Source organism: Xiphophorus couchianus, chromosome 20 (assembly GCF_001444195.1).
Source record: "Xiphophorus couchianus chromosome 20, X_couchianus-1.0, whole genome shotgun sequence".
In the NCBI taxonomy this organism is placed as follows: Eukaryota; Metazoa; Chordata; class Actinopteri; order Cyprinodontiformes; family Poeciliidae; genus Xiphophorus; species Xiphophorus couchianus.
In genome coordinates this window covers 25739587-25761054 of record NC_040247.1, presented here as the reverse complement: position 1 = coordinate 25761054, position 21468 = coordinate 25739587, and the positions used below count along the sequence as shown (strand labels likewise).

The window sequence follows — 21468 nt, the reverse complement described above, 5'->3', positions numbered from 1 at the left end:
TGCTTCTGTCAAAGGTACTTTTGGGGGATTTTTTTTGGGGGGGGGGGGGGGGGGGGGGGGAGCAAACGAGGGCGTCCGCAGCTAATTAACGCAATCAGAAGCATGCAACATACGCCCGGATGAGACGTAGGGTGTAACGACGCTGTTTTAGCTCCTAAGAACGCCTTTTGGACCAAGTGTGCCACCTGCGAACAGAAAGAAAAAGTGCAGCAGTGTTGTTTTCAGCAGATTAATCTTTGCTCGGATCTATAGCGAATCGATCCGTCTGGCTTTGAACTGAGAGTAGATGAGGCACTGATGTAGGTTTGCTAGAAGTGAGGTACTTTGTAAGACCTAGTTGCGAAATTCAGGTAGCGAGCTTTTAACCGAAAGGGTGGCCCAGTTTCAACACTACGGACGGCTGCAGACTGTCCCGGGGCTTTTCTGCGCGTTTTATTTCCCTCTAACTTTCTCTCTTTTGCAAAGATTCCCAAACAAGCAAACAACTGTAGAAGAAAAGAAGGAGGAAGGGAATAAAGTTCCTGCTGATTCTGAATCTGCAGAACAGAGCATGAACGTCCCAGTGGGGATCAGGGGTTGCTTTTATCTTAAAGCCGTGCAGCTAATGGAGGCAACAGCCCACAGCACTTATCTCATCTCCTCTTCATCAAATGGCCCAGATAGCATCAGTGAAAAACCGCATCAAACACTTTTTTCTGGACGCAGATGAGCGATGCAAAATTTAGCCCACTCTTTTTACACTTCCCTGTTTAGATATGTAGTTCTTTTTTTTTTCTTTTTTTTTTTTTACCGGTTTCACCGAAATGAAGATCAGTCCTTTCATGCGTTTCAAGCTCTGGACAGAGCTGTGCTTAGGTGTTGTCATAAAGGCTGGCGTTACGCAGACATTTTTCTCATTGAATAATATGGAGTTATGGTACCTCTTCTTGAATAATCCTCTCTCACCCCGTGGGAGGAAATCATCGGACAAATAAATAAATAAAAATCGGCTTTTAACTTCAAGAGTACCTTCCCCTCTAAGATCAATATTCCCGCATTAACCTCCCTGTTGATCTGCACCGTGGATGAATGGGAAAGTGGGCACAGTAAGATGAGTGGATTGTAATAGATTTAGGCTGAATCCCATTTCCTAGGGTTACCCATAAGCAGAGCCTTTATCCCTTCGCTCTTAATTCATGTTAAAACATCCCGCACCACTTTAAGGATCTGGTGTCGCCGCTCATTCCCTGTAAGTAAAAATACTATAAAAACACTTGAAAAGATTACATCTCAAAATCCCAAAACAATCATATGATATGGATAACACAGGTTCATGCCTGTTTGTGTTCTGTAAACGTTTATCAGCACTTGATCAGATATTAGTTTTGTGCTACTCGAGGGAAAAACAAGAACATGACACCTAATGTGCCCTCGTAAAGCTCAGTTTGTTAAACTGAGAGTTTTCCTTTAGAGAACTGAAAAACGTTTCAAACAAAACACATCAATATTCATCAGTCCACACATCTTCGAGTCTTGTGTTGGTAGTTTTGTGCTTTAAGTCAAACCGATTCTAATATTTGTGGAATATTTTAAACTGAAAAGTAGTTGTGGCATTATTATATTGCCTTTTGTGCCGTTAAACATGTTTTTAGTGAGAAAATATTTACATTAAAGTGCACTGCAATGTGTCAATGAAAGGTGTCATTTTTTTTAAGACCATTTTTAAGAAAGCCATTCTCTTTACTTCACTGAAATGAAAAGAACAGCCTGACGCCTACAAAAGTTAGAGATGCCGAAGCAAATGTTCAACCACAGAGTTTAACAACGAGACGTTATACCGTCATGTTGGAAAACTGCAAAAACAAACAACTCTAAGGTCACTTTTGGGCTATCGAAACCATGTCAGTGGGAAAATAAGGCACGAGTTTTGAAAACCAAACTGGTTTGGAGGTGCAGGAAAATGCACTGCTTATCTGCTTAAGACCTTATCTACAACACCACTAAATATAACAATCATTAAAAGTAAATATCTATAGAACGTTGAGCCAAGGCTTCAGGCAGAGAATGTGACTCCTGTTTGCTCAGATGAAAAAGTGTTGGAGCAACATCACTAACTGTATTTTGCGTCTGCCACTAGAGACGCGCTCTCAGGAGCAGAAAAGTCAAACCCCCTCACACCTTTGTGAGTAGATTTGACCGTAGTCGGTTTTTGCGTTACATCATCCACTCAGAGGCTTACTGAGCGTGCACATACTTAGGTTCTTGTGTTTTTCTTCAAAAACCTGTATTTCTTCTATGCCAGGTCAACGGCCGCAACCCGAGCAGAGCCAGAAATAGTGTCCAAACCAGACGGGCTCGGTGTCTTGTCAATATTCAGAAAAAAAAAAAAAGGTCCACAGGCGCTCCACTGTCCGCTGCAAAACAGGAAACAAAAAAAAAAGTTAAAAGTTGTGATACAGTAAGAAACATTACCTGCTCAGTTGTATCTGCAAATTATTTATTTCCCGGCGCCTCGGTTGTAACAAGCAGCCAGGAGCGAATCCAGAGCGCGGGCTTTACATCTCGCCTCATGCGTGGTGTTAGACTGCCCCCATGTGGCGTTGACATGTCACTTCTAAATCAAGCAGATTTTTGAGGTTATTCGAATCAATATATTATGGTGACAATCAAAACAAAGAAAGAGCTTTCAATCTTTTTACAACCCGACTCTCTAAACTAAAGGAATCAGCAGCGAAGAGCCGCATAGCATCAGCAGGAACCGAACAGACGGAAGCTCCAGTTCCTCCCCAGCAAGGTCAGGCTTCAGAAGATGATTGATTAAATTGAGATTAATTAAATCTCTGATGTTGCACATAATGTGCGCAAAAACAAACAAAAAAACACACACACACACGCATCAGCATATTTAAAATAATTATTTATTTAAAAAATAGCACACTGCTTTTGAATTCGAAAATGTCTACAAGTTCAGGAAAACCATTGATAAATAAAAAACAAAACTGTGCCCACAGATGAAAGTACTCTGTATTGCATTAGACTGCACATGTGTTGTACTTCTTTTTTTTCCTTCTTCAACTTAATTATCATCATATATGATGTCAATTAGCGTTCTAGGGGCTTTGAAACAATTACAGATCATAGCAGCCTCTTCATAATGTCACTATCTGGAGACTCAAAGGCGTTTAAAAACATAAAACAACCATCATCAAATGTACGGCTAAAGTTTCAACCATGATTGTGACAAAAGTTAAAACAAAAATGTAAACAAATGTGTAACAATCAAAGTTAAACAAACAAAATCTCACAAATCTGTCTTTAGTGACACATAATTGAATTTGCTTTTACAATATTAACTACAAAACTCAAACATTAACACTGATGCTCAAAAAGAAATACCCTCCCGACTGCCTAGTCTGTCTTTAGCTCTTAGAGTTACCATAGCGATGAGAATATTTGAATCACGTGTACTTAGTAAGACGCAGTTGCTGCATGAAACCGGACCCAAACAACAAGAGTAAAATATGAATGAAGACTGGGATGACATACACATGCTGCGCTTTTCAAATGAAAACAAAACTTTTAAATATTTACACATTCACGTTCCTGTGAGTTTATGTCACAAACTGGCATAAAGTATCTCATTACTGTAAAGTGGAACAAAAATGAAGAACTGCCTTTATGTTTTTTTTTGTTTGTTTGTTTTTTTACAAATAAAATCTGAGAAGTGTGGTCTGCATTTGTATATCGGCCCCCAAAATCATACTTTGTAGAACCAGAAGTGCGGGATGCACCATTCAACAAAGTCTTCCACATGAGCCGTGGACCTCTGCAGGAAAATTGGGTGCACTGGGTTGTATTTAGGGGCATCAGATTTTCATCTCTAACAAAATTTAGACAACATTTAGAATCAGTTTATTCCACTTCACAACTATACGCTACTTTGAGTTCTATCAAGTACAAAAGCAAATCAAATACAGTGAAAAGTGGCTGTAATGTGACAAAATGTGGAAATATTTCGGGGTGTTGAACACTTTTACCAGGGTCCGCGTGTAAAAACACACCTATAGAGTTATGCAACATTGATCTGAGATTTCAATGGATGTATTTTTACGCCTTAGTAGCGCAGTGAAAACTTAAAGTAACAGCACGGGGAAGTGTTTTACTCCATGTGTGCGACTATCCTTGGCATTCGGCTGGTTTCTGCCGGCTGCGCTCGCAAAAACTGTACCGTGATTGTCAGCGGCCCTCGAGAGCCTCCCGTCAACGTGACGCTGATCGAAGCGGACGGGATGTCGCACGTGAAGGCGTGCCGAAACAGCTGCTCATTTACCAACTTTGACGACGTGGAATGAAGTGGCTGCTGCGGAGGTAATGAAGAAACATGGGGGGACGTCTGATCGCTCTCCAGCTGCTTCAGCTCCGCGCAGCCTTTAACTGATCCGACACTAAAAAGGCTAGTGAAAGCTACTCAAACGGGAGCTGCCGGCGTCCTTCTGTCTTTCATCCGGATTTGTCGGAGCGGCAGACCGGAGGTGGCGAACGTAACACTGCACGACTGACATTTTGCCGGTCGGTGAGGTAACTTTTAGCAACGCCCTTAAAACACGCTCTGTTTAAAATTCAAGTATAGACCTCCACTGCAGGCGTCAGACGCTTCAGAGTTCATCGTGACGGATGCCGCGCCGCCATTTGGGATGCCGAGTGACATAATCAGCTGCCTCCAGCACGATGCGCATAAACTCCCCCACATCAAAGGAGTAGTTGGTAAACTTAGGATGGTCCCCAAGTGTCGGATGATGGCCCTAGAAGAGCATGAGAGAAGACGTGTAGCGAAAGAAAAGTTTAATAGAAGAGTGCAGCAGGGCGGGTCTGTGTTTTCAACCTGCCAAAAAAGTTTCGTGTGCTGGAACTGTAAATTCACATTGCAACTATAATCATTTGCAAACGTGTTCTTAGATTTTATGTTTTTTTTACATTTATTTTTTATGCTACAACCACAAAATTCAATGTACTTTCCTGGGATTTTACCGACACAAAGAACTGTAGTGAATAACTGAGTCGGGAGGAATAGGTCACCTTTCTCAAGATCTTTGACTAGGAAAAATCTGAAAAGTGTGGCATGAATTCATATTCATTGTAAGATTTAATTTTAAAATAATCTTTGAATTTTAACATTAACTTATTTCAAAGGCCCAGCCAGAAACCCAACTTAAATCTTAGAGGGAGCTAAGGATTAGGGTCCTGGCATAGAGGTTTTCTGACTTTAAAAAAATACCAGAGGAAACAAGAAAAAGCTGCTCATCACTTATAATAAAGGTTCGATTGTTCCACTGGTTATTGAGAAGAATATAAATTATTTTCAAATTTTTTTATTGAAATGTAAATTGAAACAGCATTTCTTTAACTATATACTCTGTTAAAATAGTTTTACCATCTTTTAAGAGAGCCTTTTTTATTTCCTGTTAGAAACCGACATGTTAAACTAATACAACCTTAAATCTAAACTTGCCAGGGGCATGAATAAGGTTGGGCTTACCTACAAAATCTAGTCTTAGTGAAAGAGTTACAAGAAATGTTCAGTTGTTTAGTTTTCAGTGTTCCACTAGCCACGAAGGGGACACAGCAGTAATGTAGAAATAGGGGCTCTAAAGTTGAACCTTTTGACAAAACTAACACTGCACATTACTACCCTGAACAATTCATCCCCATGCCAAGACATGGTGGTGGCAGCATCATGCAATAGGGAATTCTTTCCAGGCAGAAACTGATGGAAAGATGGATGGAGCTGAGTAGGGGGTAACCCTAAAGAAAACTGCTAGAGACTGCCAAACACAGTGTTTAGGTGTGTAAAGTTCCACTTTCTACCAAAAAACATCCTCAGCTTTAATTACAGCTAAATTTGGTTGGAAAAAACTTTGACTCAGCAGTTCAATCAAATACACACACCTAATTTTTCAGATGACTTAAAAAACAATGCATCATTCACAACTTCACCAATTATGCACTGCTTTGTGTTGGTCTTCTTCACAGAATCCCAATAAAACAGATTGAAGTTTGCAGTTGTTCCAAGAGGCATACTTTTAAGAGACACTGTAAACTCGCATCGACGTGTGATGTAGGGGGAAATGAAGTCGAAGTGCAGCAGCTCGTGCCGGAGTTTCCCTACCTTGTCCTGGGGGAGAACTTTGTCCATTTTCTGCCAAGTCACATATCGAATCCCCCGCAGGCGAGCCAAATCTCGATAGCAGCTCTCATCCTGACAGTTATATCTAAAAAAGGACAGACGCCGACACTCAGCTCTTGTTCTCTCCGCCACGCCTCTCTCTTTCCCTCAGTCTTCTATTCTTCATTGCACGTGTGCCCACCATGCTTCACTCCCTCGTGCCATGCAAAATATACACACACACACACACGCATAAACAAGAAAGGCCACTTACGCTACCACATACATCCAAACACACACAGCCTTTGGGTGTTTTGTCTGCCAAGGCTTGCCAGGTGTGATGAGTGGCTGATTAATTAGGCGCTATTTCACAGTCAAACACCGAGCGGTTGAAAGGTGCTTTATTAAGAGGACGCTGCCGAACCGGAAGCCTGACTGACATTCACTCACACAGACGGTAAAAACGAAACAGAAATGTCGCTCACAGCTCGAAGATGACGGCCCAGTCAGGGAGGAAGAGGAGGTGTGTGAGTCCGGCGCCGTGCACCCCTATGAAGATGTCTGAGCTGTGGGTCAGTCTCAGCTGCTCCAGGAAGGGAACGTCCCTGAAAGTCGCACAGGGTAATTTCCACATCAGTCCACCTCAACTTCAGAAACAACATCTACTCCCATCTAGAGGGTTCACAAAGATTTTTCAAATAGCTCAAGGTTCATTTATTGTAAACAATCAACCCACACTCTCATATTCATGAGTTTCTTTTCACTCAAAACAATAAACATATGGAAACAAAATGTCATTTTAAAAGGGTGGTATTATGTGAAATTTAGTTTTTTAAACTCGAGATTATGTTAGAATGTAATTTCCACATCAGAAACATACTTTCATGCATATTTGAGGAATCTTTTCATCTCCCACAGAGACCATTCAGCTGTGCAAAACATCTGGGTGGACCTAGCTCCGCCTTCGAGACGCAGCTCCACTTCAGAGCTGCAGTTTCCAAGCTTCGAAGCTTCTGCATTACAGAGCACCCCTCCCCTATAACTCGCCCACTCAGCTCCTTCAGACTAGCCAGCAACAATTAGCAAACACTTGGTGGAACTGCACATCAGCTGAGCTCATTCTCAGGGTTAATAGAGAAGTGCCGTTTTTAATGACTTCATGAAGGCGGAGTTTCAGAAAGATCAAGAGTTTCTTAAAGAGACAGAGCCCCAATGTCAAGACATTAAATATCCAAATTTACATACTTACGACAAGAAAAGTCTGCAAAAATTGACAACAAATGTGAGGCGGGGGTTTAAAAAATGTTTTAAATATGAATATAAAAGCCTAAAAAGGGGGGAAAAGTGCAATTTTAAGGTGACTCAAAAAACTCAGGGATTTAATCATTAAAATGCTTACCAGAACAAAACTAAATGTATATCTTATTTTAAGAAAAACTCAGCCCCTCCATATAATAATGTTTGTAAATACTCTCAAATGACAAACATGGCATGTTGTGTCTGTCACCAAAACTGAATTTCGGATTCTGGATGTTGACCGCGAGCCGCCGTTTGAGGGCCGCTGGTCTAGAGCAGGAAACTTTCAGCTACGGCACAGATGTCCAACTCCAGTCCTGGAGGGCCACTACCATGCAACGTTTAGATGTGCCTCTGCTGCACCACGCCTGAATAGAATAAGTAGGTCATTAGCAACGCTCTGGAGAACTGATCTACACAAGGAGGAAGTAATTAAGCCATTTCATTCCAGTGTTTTGTACCTGTGGCACATCTAAAAACTGCAGGACAGCGGCCCTCGAGGACTGGAGTTTGAGACCCCTGAGCTATGGTCAAACAAAGCGATGCCAAGCAGCGCTCAGAAACTCACTTGTACTTGTAGTCCACCACACTGACCTCCAGCAGAGGCACAGTCTTGAGGGCATTGACCAGCTGTGAGAGCAACAGAAGGATGTGAGCAAATGGCCGCAACATAAATCACGAGCCTTCTTGTACTGTTTTATCACAAATAAGATTTTAAACAGCCACTTAATGGAGGTGGGCAGCAAATCAATGACAGAGTGGAAGAGTTGTTTAAGTAAAGGGCAGAGAAAGAAGCAGAAAGACAATGAAGAAAAATAGGAGCGACAAAGATAAAAAGAAAGAAAGACGGAAGGTGGTGGTGAACTCACTTCCACTTGGTTTCGGATCCGTCTGTATTCTGTGCTGCGCGCCAGCAGGGTGACACGAACTCGCCCCTCCTGAAAGCAGAGACAAAAACCAATAACCCATCAGCTAAGGCCAGAAAAGATGGGCTGATGGGAAAACAGCTGCTAATTCAAAGTTATCATGTCTGATTTTCAACAGAGTGAGCAGGGTCTGTTTTCTGGAAGGGCTCTAGGAGTTTTTTCTAAATGCTGAAAGCAATCTCCTTAACGGGAAAAACAGTGAGTCCTTTTGTTTCTTTAGTCTATACTGCCACCTTTTGTTCATGATGAATAGGTAGACCTTCTACACTGACATTATGTGAATCTCAAAAGTGGTGAAATTCCAAGTTTTTCTTAGCTCAAGAAAAATAATTTCATAACTTTTCCACATATAATATGATTTTATGTACAGCTAAAATCAAAAATCTGTTTAAGGTAAAAAAGGAAGAAAACACATTTTAAAAAAATCTGGTTGCAAAATGTGGACACCTTTGATCTACCACTTTGTGAAAGAACACTTTGATTTAATTTCAGTGTTCTTGTTTCAGGGTCCTGCAACAAGAAAAAAAAATCCCACTTTATTCAAGAGCAGAATGATGATCTGTCAGTCACATTGTACAAGCTGATCAAAGGATTCGACACAATGTGTGCGCTTTCAGAGCATGCGGCTGGGATCACAGGAGCAAAAGGACGAAGTCTACGACTCAAGTGAGCTTCATCTCTAAGGTGGACAGACTCTGCCTTAGTTAGAGCAGGGAGTTACATCACTTAGTTGAGTTTCTTTTCCTCCGCATCCAAAGAAGTCAGTTGAGGTGGCCTCTCAATGACTGACAGGCACCAGTCTATGGATGGATGGACGTTTTCAGAAATTCTTAATCTCACCTTTGACTGAGGGGAAAGTGAAAACAGAGTACAGCAATTACGATAAGGGGAGATAAGAAGAGAGGATGGTTGAGGAGAACGAAGACAGCGTAAAAGAGACGACCAACAGTTTGAGTAACTTCTTGACACCATTAATCTGGCGATGAAAGAAGAAAAGTCCAGAAAGGGTTTGGACCAGAGAGGTCATTTATTTCAGTTCCTGGTCTGGTATCAGCAACAGACCGATGTCTCCCTTAACAGACTTTTATCATATTTTCGGTGACGGCTATGAATAACCCATGAGCTGCTACAAAGAACGGAGGAGGTTAACACGATTTTCTGGTCACAAAGATATGATCGCTTTAAATTGGACACCATAAAGATCTTTTGAGTTCTGCAGAGTTACAGATTAGAGGATGAAGAGAGGATTGTGCCCCAACTGTGTAACTATAGCTGTGTACCCTTTGCTCTTTTAACACTGCAGAAGTGATGTGTTAATCACAGCAATGACAAGGTCAACAGAATCCAGGACCCCACATGATTACAAAAGACATGTCAGGTTTCAACTGCAAGCGATAGAGATATTTTCCATTAGAAATCCTCATGAAATTATTTCTTAAAACTTGGGAACTCAGAGCTGTTCAATATGCATGCTGGGTTTTTGAAGCGAATAGGGCCATAGATACATATGTACTAATCCTTCCTGGCAGTACGGCTGATTAGAGTCAGTGAACTCATCATTAGTCCCTTTCAGATCGTCGTCCTGCAACAAGAAAAGAAATTCCACTTTATGGTCCATAAAGTGCAGAATGATGATCTGTCAGTCACATCGAACAAGCTGAACAAAGGATTCGACACAAAGTGTGTGCTTTCAGAGCATACGGCTGGGATCACAGGACCAAAAGGACAAAGTCTACGACTCTGGAGAATTCAAGTGAGCTTCATCTGTAAGGCGGCTAGAATAAGCCTTCATTTAAAGGAGTTAAATCACTTAGTCGAGCTTCTTGTCCTCCGCATCCAAAGAGGTCAGTTGAGGTGGTTCGGGTATCTGATTTGGATGCCTCCTTTTGCAGCAAGGATCCCAAACTCGATGGACAGACTTTATACACAATAAAGCCAGATATTGTTTTGCCACATACTGAGTTGGGCAGAGGGATTAAAATATTTCAATAAGTTGTCTACCTTTTTTTATCCTCTATGAAGGTATGCAAATATTTTAAAAAGCATCCATTTAGGTTCCCTGCAACAACTGGCTCTCACAAAATGATTAAGAATTAGGTGATTAGCAGGTATAGAAAGAATGATGGAGCAACATAACCCAGGGCACCAATACAGGAGTTCCTGCTCACTGGTGAGATTACATGCTTTGCTTTAGATTTTGCTTGTTTTAATTGTAGGCTCTAATGAAAAACGGCCTACGCATATCTCAAAAAGTAATGCGTTTTTTCACAGAAAGCCCCCGCCTACCTTTGGTCCGTTTTGCGGGATGTTAAGTCGATGTAGGACGTGCTGAGAAAACGCCCTAAACATCCCTTCAGTGTGGCAATCAGTGACCTGCAATCGGCAGAAGACAAATCTGTTCACTCGCATAAAATTCACTTTTGATATCCTCAAAATCAATCATTTGAATCACACAAGCAGATTGTAAAAAAAAAAATTAAAAAAAGTTCTTCTGCTTTAGAAATAAGGCTCTTTTACATCTAACCACACAAATGCTTTTAGCAACGTATATTCCTGTCTCTGTGAAATGAATTTCACATGACACCATCCACTTGACACAAGTCTTAGAATTTCATGAACACGCTCCTGCAGAGTATTTCTAAATGTGAACACATGAATAAAAACATGACATATGCTGCAGGGGCAATCAGCTTCAGCTTGAGGCTGACCTAGCAATATTTCACACCTCAAGGCTGGAACCGCAGGACAACACATATTTATATGCTATCATCTTTATAGTGATCTCCTTGGAATTATCATTTAAATAACCCGAGCACATGGTACCTGCTGATGGTTTGAATATATTACATAAATATTTGACACAAATCGCAAGTTTCTGACTGAACCTAATATTGTCGTGCTTGTGATGGAGACAGACCAATGAATAATAATATTAGTAATGATGATAATCATAAAAGTGGGGTGGGGTGGGATCCTAGCCAATGCACAGAATAGTCAGCATGAGATCAAACTGTGTAAGGCACATTTAAAGCAAATGTGAGGTAAAATGGCACTAGGCTGTTCAAACAACATCGCCAACTGGCCAGCAATGTTAATTATTTGAAGCCTTAGATTTAAAATGTGAAGTTCTACTGCAATCACAGCAAATATCAAAAATCATTATTTTTATTGATGTATTTGCAAGTAAAAAACCCCCTGAATTTTCAGAATATCAAACAAAAATATAAATAAAACAAACGTAGGCCTCAGTTCAGTCAGGGATGCAACTCTGTGAATAAAGTAAAGAAAATTCTGGTGATCCTAAAAAAATGAATGTGAGAGAGAGAGAGTGAGAGGAAAAACCAATGTCTTTTCGTAGTGTATGTCAATATCTGTTTTCAACTGCATGTACATGAAGGGTAACTTACTAGAGGCGTGTTGTAGAAGAGACCGTATCTCATTCTTGGAAGAAGGGAGAAGAAGGAATCTTTAAAGCACACCTATACGGGTATGGAAATCCATCAATAAGGCATGGCAGATAAATATTACTACCGTACTATTATTAGAAAACATATAATGCAAACTTGAGTTTTTTAATGCTTTCTTTTTGGGTGACTTATTTATGTAAATGTTAATTACTGATTCCTAGTTGTACTTTTGAAGATTACTGATTTGCTAAGAAAAAACTGTTTTTAGTCCCTCCAGTTTGTTGTGATTCTGAAATCGTGGAAATTCAAACAAAATTAACAAATATCTGCATTTTTCACTCCAACGCGTAACTTTGAGATTATTGAAAAATTTTCAGCGTAAATAGTAAAAAGAAAAAAAAATTGGTCCTTGACTGATATGGTGAGCAACAAAAACTGAGCTATTTAAATTATTTAAAGAATAAAAATGTTTGTGTGTCCAATCGGTTTTTTTACTTCAATAAGTAGACTTTGGAAGAGGTTTAATGAGGAAAATATATTGCAAACTTCCATGCAAATATTTATCAAGCACCGCCACAAAATCTGTGATTTTGATTGCAAAAAAAAATCAGAAAAATAATTACAAAATTCTGGAAAGTTTTGCTGTATTTAGATTAAGGTGGAGTATGTTTTGCATAAAATCTGTAGTTATTACACATTTACTTTATGGTGCGTGATTACATTTTGGAATACAAAGAATATTGTATGTATTCAAATGCAAATTTTAATTCTACTCTATTACAACAAGCTTTCAGTCACAATTAGTAAATATTTAATATTTTCTTTTGAAATAGAAGAACAAATTTTGCACCAAAACGTGAGGCTAGACTCACTCTTTTAGAGTCATAAGTCTTCAGGTGGATGATGTCATAGTCTGTGAAGGCCTGCCATGTTTCACTGAACAGATCACCATAACCATAATAACTCTGGAATAAAAAAAACAACATACAAAAGGAGAAACAGAAGCATAAATGATTAAAACAAACAGGAAAAAATTATAAACTATAAGATTCAAACATACTGTATTTCACAGGTCAAAATCTAATTATTTTCCACAGTGAGTTTTCAGATCTTAAATTACAAAGATTTTTACCATAATCCACATTTTTACATACCTGTACTGAGCTGGGATTAACTCACTCTCCAGGTTCAGTCTTCCCTACTTTTTCCAAATATTTTCAGACTTTTGATAACTCTTGTATACCTTGTATTGTCAAAAACTATTATTCTTCTTTTTATTCTTCCCTTAAAAAAGACAGGCATTCACCAGAGAAAAAACATTTTGCTTAACTTTAACATGCTATGGACGATGAAAACCATTTAGATTTTCTTGGAACAAATTGCCAACTAAATATTCCTGGACTTAATTGTCTTCATTTATGTCAACTAAAGTCACTAATTACTTTTTAACCCTAAAAATAATGGTGTACATTTAAAAAAAATAAAATAAACCACCAAACTTTCATTCCTCATGAAATGGTAATGAGAGGCCACTGGTACTCACCGTGTCCCACATGACAATGTTGATATCTGAGCTAAAGGAGTTGTTAATGTGCTGAGAGATGTAGAGGTTCACAAAGTCACAGAAATGGTGGTACATGTTCACCCCTGTTAGGACGACAACAACAACAAAAAAACACTATTAGGGTTTTTATAATGACTGACAAGATGAAACTTTTTTTTTTTTTGGGCAAGAACCGACGAATAAACAATGCTCTGAACTCTCCAAAAAGGAAGGCAACAAGCATGTCAATTTAGTTCAAATTATTGCCAACACAATGTAAACGGGCATCTGAAACATCTTTACTTGGCTTGTTTAAATAACTAGAGCTGAACGTGAATCAGTTAGTGACTCACCTGCGTCAAGTTTCATGAAAACTGTTGGTTTTTCTATAATGATGTCACAGTGGCCATCTTCCACAGGACGGAAGTTCAGTTCAGAGTACGTCTGTAGTTCAGCGTACCTACAAAAATACGATGAACTTTGATCATCATTCTGCTCTTTCAAAAAGGTATCATATTGTATTTGTGAAAAGGAAAAAAAGGCAAATATGTAAAAGAATTACACTGTGGGAATATTGGCCACATATGATGTAAAGCTAAACGGAAGTTAAACAGAAAAGAAAACCTGCCGCAAAAAAACTTGAGACTGAGCAGAGGCTTGCCATCCAGAAGGACAATACTAATAGAGCCAGAGCTACAATGAAATGGTTTAGTTTAAAGGGGAAGAATCATGTATATGTATTTTCCAGGCACATAGTACCATTTTATAGCATAATAATATGTTAACTCCAGTTGTTTTAAAAATGCTATATATATCGGATATGACATAAAAGAAATTTTACTTCCTAATTTAACGCCTTGAAAAATAATTTCATAGTGATCATATCTATACCATCTAAAATATGAGGACAGACTTGCAGACTGGAAGCAAAACAGATAGAATAAAACAACTTTTACATGGAATTTCACGAGCTAAAGTCAGTCTTATAGAAACTAACACGTGTTAAGGGTTTCAGGAAACCACAGGTCCTTTGTTATGTGAGCTGTGAGTCAGTGCGCCTGAGATCCCCTCCCCCCGTGAGAATCACATGCTCGGCCACGTGGCCTTTAAATTCTCTGTGGAGGCAGCACTTTCACATGAGGGCCAGTGGCGCAATGGATAACGCGTCTGACTACGGATCAGAAGATTCTAGGTTCGACTCCTGGCTGGCTCGACTCTTTTCTTCTTTTAATTTGTGTGTGATTTCCTACTGGCTTCCTGTTTCATACATCATAAATGAATAAAGAGTTTTATTACGGATACACTGATAAATAGGATATGTGAAACTGTGTGTCTATTCAGAGTCAGTGTCGGGAAAGAGGATTGCTCCCCTTTCAGCTTTAAATGAAAAAGAAAATACAATTTGAAAACTACATGCTGTGGAAATTCTGAAACTTTATTTCATAATTCATGATAATGGGTGTAGTGACTGTAGTCGTAAGTTCTGTCTAAACTATTTTAATCCAGAACTGCCTCTATTACACTGAGAATTCCCACTATGTTTACTTCAATTCAGTTTATTTATACATAGTGTCAACCACAAATGTCTCAGGGCACTTTACCAATAGAAATCAATGAAAGCCTTAGAGTAGCACTGAGCAGGTGAGGGGCCACCACACAAAACCTCTCAAGTCCCTGGTGGTCTAGTGGTTAGGATTCGGCGCTCTCACCGCCGCGGCCCGGGTTCGATTCCCGGTCAGGGAACAGTTATTTTTTGTGTGGGTGTGTTACAACATTAAAAAAGGAGTTACATTACGAGACTTTCCTTAGGCCACAGCGATCATTACAATAGATCAACATAGCGAAACTGTTGAAAATAGTTGGAAGTATTTTTTTTTTGCATGAAACTTTTTCTATTTGTCTTAATAGGTGCACTCTACAAAGAATTGAAAATGTATTCATTTTACACATTTGCACCCCCCCCCCACCCCGTCAATTTGACCCGGCAGTCAAGTTGAAGAAAGATTAAAAAATGTCCATTTCTATATGTTTCCTTGCAGCTATGAATCATATTTCACCACACACACACAAACACACACCAAGACACACACAAGCCCACTTTCTCACTACTTTCTTTACTTCACTAGGAAACTGCGAGAAAGCAGGTGTTCACACAACGTTTGACGGGAATCTTATCTGTTCCCATGGACAAACTCCACCGACTCTGTGTGGACACTCAGCAGAAGTGGAGAAAAACATAAATATTCTCTGCATGACTCATTTATCTTGATTGTAATCAGCGGGTCAATTTGACCCAGAACAGTATGTGTGTCTCAAATTCAATTATAAAGATCACCCATTGAAAAAAAATTAAATAAAGTGTAATATAAAATTGTTTACCAAAGATCAAATTCCACTTTTTATGTCCAAATGAGTAAATGAGTAGGCTGTCGTCATTGATCCTTTATTTGTGAGAAATAAAAAAAAAGTCGTTGCACAGATATTGATTGAAATGGTTAGTATTGGACTTAATAATCAGATACAAAAATGTTTTGGAGGAATTCTTTGGTTTCTGACACTATTGCATGATTAAACACTCCCCGGGTCAAATTGACCCACAAACATTACCTCAGAAACTAACAAAACAGGAGGGTTAAAATGTACATGAACTTCCTACATGCACACTGTTAAACCACAGAACCAGACTAGTCATGGTTCCACATCTGTTGGACCAAATGCTCAACCTTGAAGCCTGCAGGTCGTAAATTTTGACATCTACCTATTCTAGTTCGGGAGGATTCTCCATTTCCCTCAGTGGACAGCTGGGTGCAAGTCAACATTACTGCAACCATCTGGATTGTGTTTGTGTAACCGAATTAATGACTGTAATTTATTCACAAAGTGGTTTTCACGGACAAAGTTGCAAAGAGCTGTATGTGGAAAATCACAAGACGTAGGACGTAAAAACGGGCATCTAAAAGCACAGAGTCTGAAATTCTGGATGGCTTCCAGTCATCAGTCTTTTGTGGGAAAATAACTAATAAATGTTGATGTTGTGAACGGACGCCACAAACATGGATTCGACATGAACTGTAAGGGAAGCTTTGTGTACACTGGTGAATAAGGTATGGCAGTAGTCTAAAGGAGAAGAGAAAGAATCATAACTCGGAAGAAAACGTATCAAGTCAGTATGTTATGATGCGGACGATGCAAATGTGAGGTTAAAAGAAGACACCTGACACACAACAATGAAAAAGGAACATTTCTGTGATGCATTGAAATGCATTGAAGTGCAATTGATTATAAAATAGTGAAATGATGATCATTTGCATAATGTCCCTGCAGTCTGAGCATGCTGACAGAGGAACTGTGTTGAGCCCTCAGGACCTCATTTGGCATCAAAAGAGGCAAGCAGTTGTCAAAAGTCGATCTTATAGGTTGCACAAAGATTGCACTAAACTGTCTTTGTGCACTTTGCAGTTGTGACTCAAAATACATTTTTTCCCTCGACACCCTGTCTGCTGAAAAAAGTATTAATATCACTTGATTTTCTTCACATTTTCTCACATGACAACCACAAACGTCAGTGTTTTTTATTGGGTTTTTATGTGACCTAGCAACATAATTAGAAGCTGGAAGGGAAAAAATGCATTGTTGTAATGTGAATGAAAAATTCAAAAGTGGGGGTTTAATCTGTATTCAGCCCCTTTTGCTGCAGATGTTTTTGTACGTCTCTAGCAGCTCTGCATGTCTACAGACAGAACCTTTTGATCTGACCAAGCTTGATCAGACCGGAAGTAGACACGATTTGTGTAGTGCCCGACTGACCTCCTATTGGTCCAATTGCTACCTGAGCCGTTGATCTCGGCGTGAGCCTCTTACCCGCTTCTCTGATTAAAGCCCTCACTGGCCGGCCCGTCTTGGTATGTCTGCAGTAGTGTCAAACTGTTCCATCATGTATTTATGGGACATCTGGATTTAAACTGAGATTATTTTACACACCGGTGGTCTCCATTGAATAATTAGGTGTTTAATGAAAGCCATCGATTTTATTAAGGGCACCAAAGTAAAAGGAGATTAATAAAAAGGTCAATTGTATTTTTCAGGTTTTCATTTGTATAAAACTTTGAAGTTTTGCACCAATAAAATATGATTCTAACTTTTTAAGACATAGTGAAATCGACTCCGTTCTCGTAAAGACCGTTTGTTTGTGATGGACGCATGCTTGACTGAAAAAAGCGGGTATGTTATCTCTGTGCTGTTAAAGAAATTGTTGTATTTTCCATTATGATTCCTTCTATATTAATTTGTTAAGTGTACATTTTTCTTTAATTAAAGAATTATGTCTAAAAGTTTTAATTGAAGACTTATTCGGGATCTGCACATTTATCACTTAAAAAAAATCACTGCAAGCTCATTTCTACAGACCAAAGCGTGACAGAAAGTGTTTGGTTTGCGTGTGTGAACGGACTGGTGCTCACCAGGACTGCAGAGGACTCTTGTGATCTCCTTCAGCTGCCAGCGCTTGCTTGTTCAGTTTGCAGCGTCCGCCAATCTCCCCCGTACGGATAAAGTCCTCGTCATACCTGGATAGTGAAGTCGGTCAAGATTCGGGTCACTTTTATTAGGGGAAGGGAAGCGGCTTCTAAATGCCACCGACCTCTCGTGACTTCTGCGTGGATTTCGCAAGTCCAGGTAAAGATTTGTTGCCCTGCAGAATCTTGCGTAGCTGCTGCATTTTAATGACGAGTCTCCCTGGGGAAATAAAACACGATGAAAATAAATCACATTTAATTGACTTTCACAAAGCATCTTTCAGAGTTTGGGAGGATCGTCTCTCAAGGTAACCCGTTCCATCTGACTTATTTAGCGACAGCAAAAAAATACTCCTGGCCGATTGTCTTTATATTTTTGTTGAACAGTGAGTCTGTTTTTTTTGGACTCGCTGTTTTTTTCCTGTTGACTCAGAAAGCTCGTGAGAACTAAGGAAATGAGCGGACGTACCGGCTCGCTGGCCTTGCAGAGTGTTTTGAGTTCAGAGAGTCGCTCCTTGACGTAACCAAAATCAGCCTGCTTCCAGAAAAGCTCCTGGGCTGCGTCCAGCGAACGGGCCCTGACACATTCAAGATTTAGGCAGATCAGGGGAAGCGCAGCCAGCGATGTGCGTGAGGAACATGTTGCGCTTACAATAACAATTGTATTGAGGAATCAAATGTGATTTGGCCAAATGTGTGAATGGTGCAGTGAATGAGGTCTTGGGAACAGTTACCATCCGGAGTTAACCTTGGTGCAGACAGGGTAGCTGAAGCGTTTCTCTGCATTGCAGTTTTTCTCGTAGCCCCAACAGAGCGATGGATTCTGCGAAGCATCCTGTTACAAAGGAAACAAAGCGTTTACTCTACAGAGGCTATATCTATACATCACTCCAGTGAAAAGAAGTTACAGGAAGTTTGCTGGTGAAATACAGCAAATCATCCTGTGAATTCATTTTAAACTACCTGACATGTAGTAACAAGAAAAATATGAGGCGAAAACATGAAGGTTGGTAATTAGCTAATCTATATGATAGACCAAGCAAACAGTCCCAAAGTGCAAACATAATAGAATAGAATAGGAAACGAGTTACCCAGAGCAGCAAACATAAAACTAACCATGATGATAAATAATATATACAAAGTGCATATTAATTGTATCAATACACAAAAAATGGGATAAATGCACAGCGTTACTCAATTTAAAATCTGGGAAAATGTTATATTTGAAACACTGTGGAAAATTTTAATTTATTCATCATACAAAATAAATTCTTGTGTTCTGTAAAATAAATCGCCAAAATATATATTTTGACAGCAAATAAAATTGTGGGTAAACTTAACTGAACATAAAATCTGTATAAGTAGATAGCTAAAAAAAATATGGTGCAAGTTATATCAGGAGTTTTCCTCCTGATATAACTTAAATTAATTAAAGCCTGACTGGTAACCTGAAACATCTAGGTGAGACAAACAAGCCAAAAATAGAAGAAATGTGTTAATGAAGAACATATTTTCTCGCAGCATTGTATCGTTTTTGTCAAAAGATAAGTAAATAAAAAATCACAAAGTTCATTGAAACATTCCTTGGCAAGGACATCGCAGTAGATTAGTAAATTACATCATTTAAAACTGTTGCTGAGAAAACCGCGAGCACCGACGTTAAAGTGGCAAAACGTAGAATACCATATAACACAAATAAAAAAACTTCTTGATGTGTATGTTTTTTGATATGTCTATTTTTTTCTGAAAAATAGAAAACCATATCTTACTTTAAAAGGGCAGAGTGGGTCCTGGCGGCATAACTTGGCAACCTTCTTATTGTTGCTGAGAAAATAGGGTATGTGCTCCGGCGGCAAGGAGATCCTGCTGTAGTTCAGCAGGGGTGAAGCCAGGTTGTGGTCGGTGACCTCAGCCGTCACAACGCTGACCGCAGCGGGGGGGAAAACTATGCCCAGCGCTACCAAGAGCAGCATAGTCAGAAGGACAGGCAGACATATGAAACAGCTGCCTGTCTTCACAGCACTCTGAGAGAATAGGAAAGACACACTCAGACTTGCACCTTGTGATCTCGGTTAGGGAGAGTAACACATCACAGAACGGGAGCATGTGGGCACAGGCAAGCGTGTGGGAACGTGGCTCCAGGCGGATCTGATCTCCGCGCCAGGCCAAGTCCTGTTGTTGCAGGAAATAACGCTGACCTTTTTCCGACTCTTGTCTGAGCAACCATAACAAAGACTTAAAAGTGGAAAGGAGCTACGATTCCTGGTGCTGAAGCGCGCAACGATATGCAGAAGGGGGGAAGTCAGAAGCCATAGTGACACAAAAGTCATTTTTTACAATCCAATCTAGTTGGTTAAAAGTCCAGACTTTGCTGGTGCTTTTACAGCCTTGAGCCAATGAAATGTTTCCCTTAAAAAGTCAATGACTGATGACTTAGAAATTATAGTGCAACCTTTGATAAAGCAGCCAAGCTCATTGTATTTCCCCACAATAGCTATGAATCTGTTTCATATCTGAAGGAAGGGGAAAGTAAGAAATTGTTTATGCTGCATATTTTAAAACAATGGGTGGAAAAAGCTTACATGGTTCAGTAACACTAAGGAAGCCAGTAGTGAAAGATAATCGAGTACATTTACTCCAGTATTGTAAAATATTACTTCTCTTTTTAATAGTGCCCCCTTTACACACCAAGATTACATGCTTCTTCTTTACTAATACGACTGTGCTGATTTTGCAAACAAAATAAATGTGAATTTTGACTATGTAATTGTAGTAAACTGGTAAAGACATAACCCCAAAGGACTTGATGCTGCAATTGGAGCAAAAGGCAAACGTCTGCGTCAGGGCGCTGGAGGCACATTTGAAAACCACGCCAAATTTTCTGTTCAGTTCTCACCTGCTTCTTTCTAGCGGTTTTGCATACGTTTTATGAAACTAAAATAAAACACATTGAAGTATCCGTCCATAACACGACGGAATTAGTCCATTTATTGCCAGGCACTGCGCCTGTCTTCCAGAAGTGAAAAATGTATCGTCTTACTGTTAATTTTCTTCTGCAGTGAATGGCAGAGAGAAACACGACTTTATTTAACGCCTACCTGTCATGTTACTTGTAGCTAGCTTTACTTTGACTGGTAATATTGAATAAAATTAACTTAAAACTTTGCGAACCAAATAGAGCATTCAGTTAAACATTGCAAATGTCAATAAATATTCACAACACAGATATGTAGTGATAATAAGGCATAACTTAAGTGATTTTTTTTTTTTTCGTCGGGAAGCAGCAGATATGTCGAACAAGCTCAAATAAAAATGTCGAAATAGCCAACATCTAGCTCTGGTTCATAACAAAGCGAGAAGACCCCGTTAATGTGAAGTTTTGCCGTGCCGTGAATGCAACGCAAAGAAGACAGAAAAGATAAGATATATTTCTATGACACAGTCACAACTACAACCACAAGTAATAACCACCATTGGTTATCTAAATAAATCTAATAATGCGTTGGGTAGGAACCGCTTTACCTAAATACACAGCCTGCTGTCTCTGACTGAAGCAGCGACGATGCCGGTGGTCGCCATAACACCGGAAACCTTCCACGTTAGCAGGGTGTACTGTGACCAAGTGGCCACCAGATGGCGC

At 39.6% G+C, this 21468-nt stretch overlaps 1 protein-coding gene and 2 non-coding genes across 3 annotated transcripts; 2 read left to right on the top strand and 1 right to left on the bottom strand.

Moving 5' to 3' along the window:
• Positions 1-2879: 2879 nt before the first annotated feature.
• Positions 2880-21430, bottom strand: eogt (EGF domain-specific O-linked N-acetylglucosamine (GlcNAc) transferase). Its single transcript, XM_028004009.1, has 16 exons — positions 21351-21430; positions 19598-19852; positions 18563-18663; positions 18298-18406; positions 17954-18048; positions 17775-17879; positions 13668-13774; positions 13315-13418; positions 12644-12736; positions 11772-11843; positions 10651-10737; positions 8308-8376; positions 8007-8068; positions 6628-6747; positions 6146-6248; positions 2880-4781 (listed from the first exon to the last, which is right to left on the bottom strand). Exons 2-16 carry the CDS (start codon positions 19799-19801, stop codon positions 4635-4637), a joined length of 1578 nt encoding a protein of 525 aa, XP_027859810.1. The 5' UTR covers positions 19802-19852; positions 21351-21430; the 3' UTR covers positions 2880-4634.
• On the top strand, positions 14455-14527 carry trnar-acg (transfer RNA arginine (anticodon ACG)). Its single transcript has one exon. It is a non-coding gene; the product is annotated as a tRNA-Arg (tRNA).
• trnae-cuc (transfer RNA glutamic acid (anticodon CUC)) lies at positions 14986-15057 on the top strand. The gene has a single exon. It is a non-coding gene; the product is annotated as a tRNA-Glu (tRNA).
• Positions 21431-21468: the final 38 nt, after the last annotated feature.

Bases quoted from the DNA above. Each gene is read 5' to 3' on its own strand.
- eogt (XM_028004009.1), bottom strand. From the start codon at position 19,801: ATGCTGCTCTTGGTAGCGCTGGGCATAGTTTTCCCCCCCGCTGCGGTC. The intron at 18,049-18,297 runs GTACGTCCGCTC...TTATTTCCCCAG, and splicing joins TCTGCAAGGCCAGCGAGCCG to GGAGACTCGTCATTAAAATG. The intron at 17,880-17,953 runs GTCGGTGGCATT...TTCACTATCCAG, and splicing joins CCACGCAGAAGTCACGAGAG to GTATGACGAGGACTTTATCC.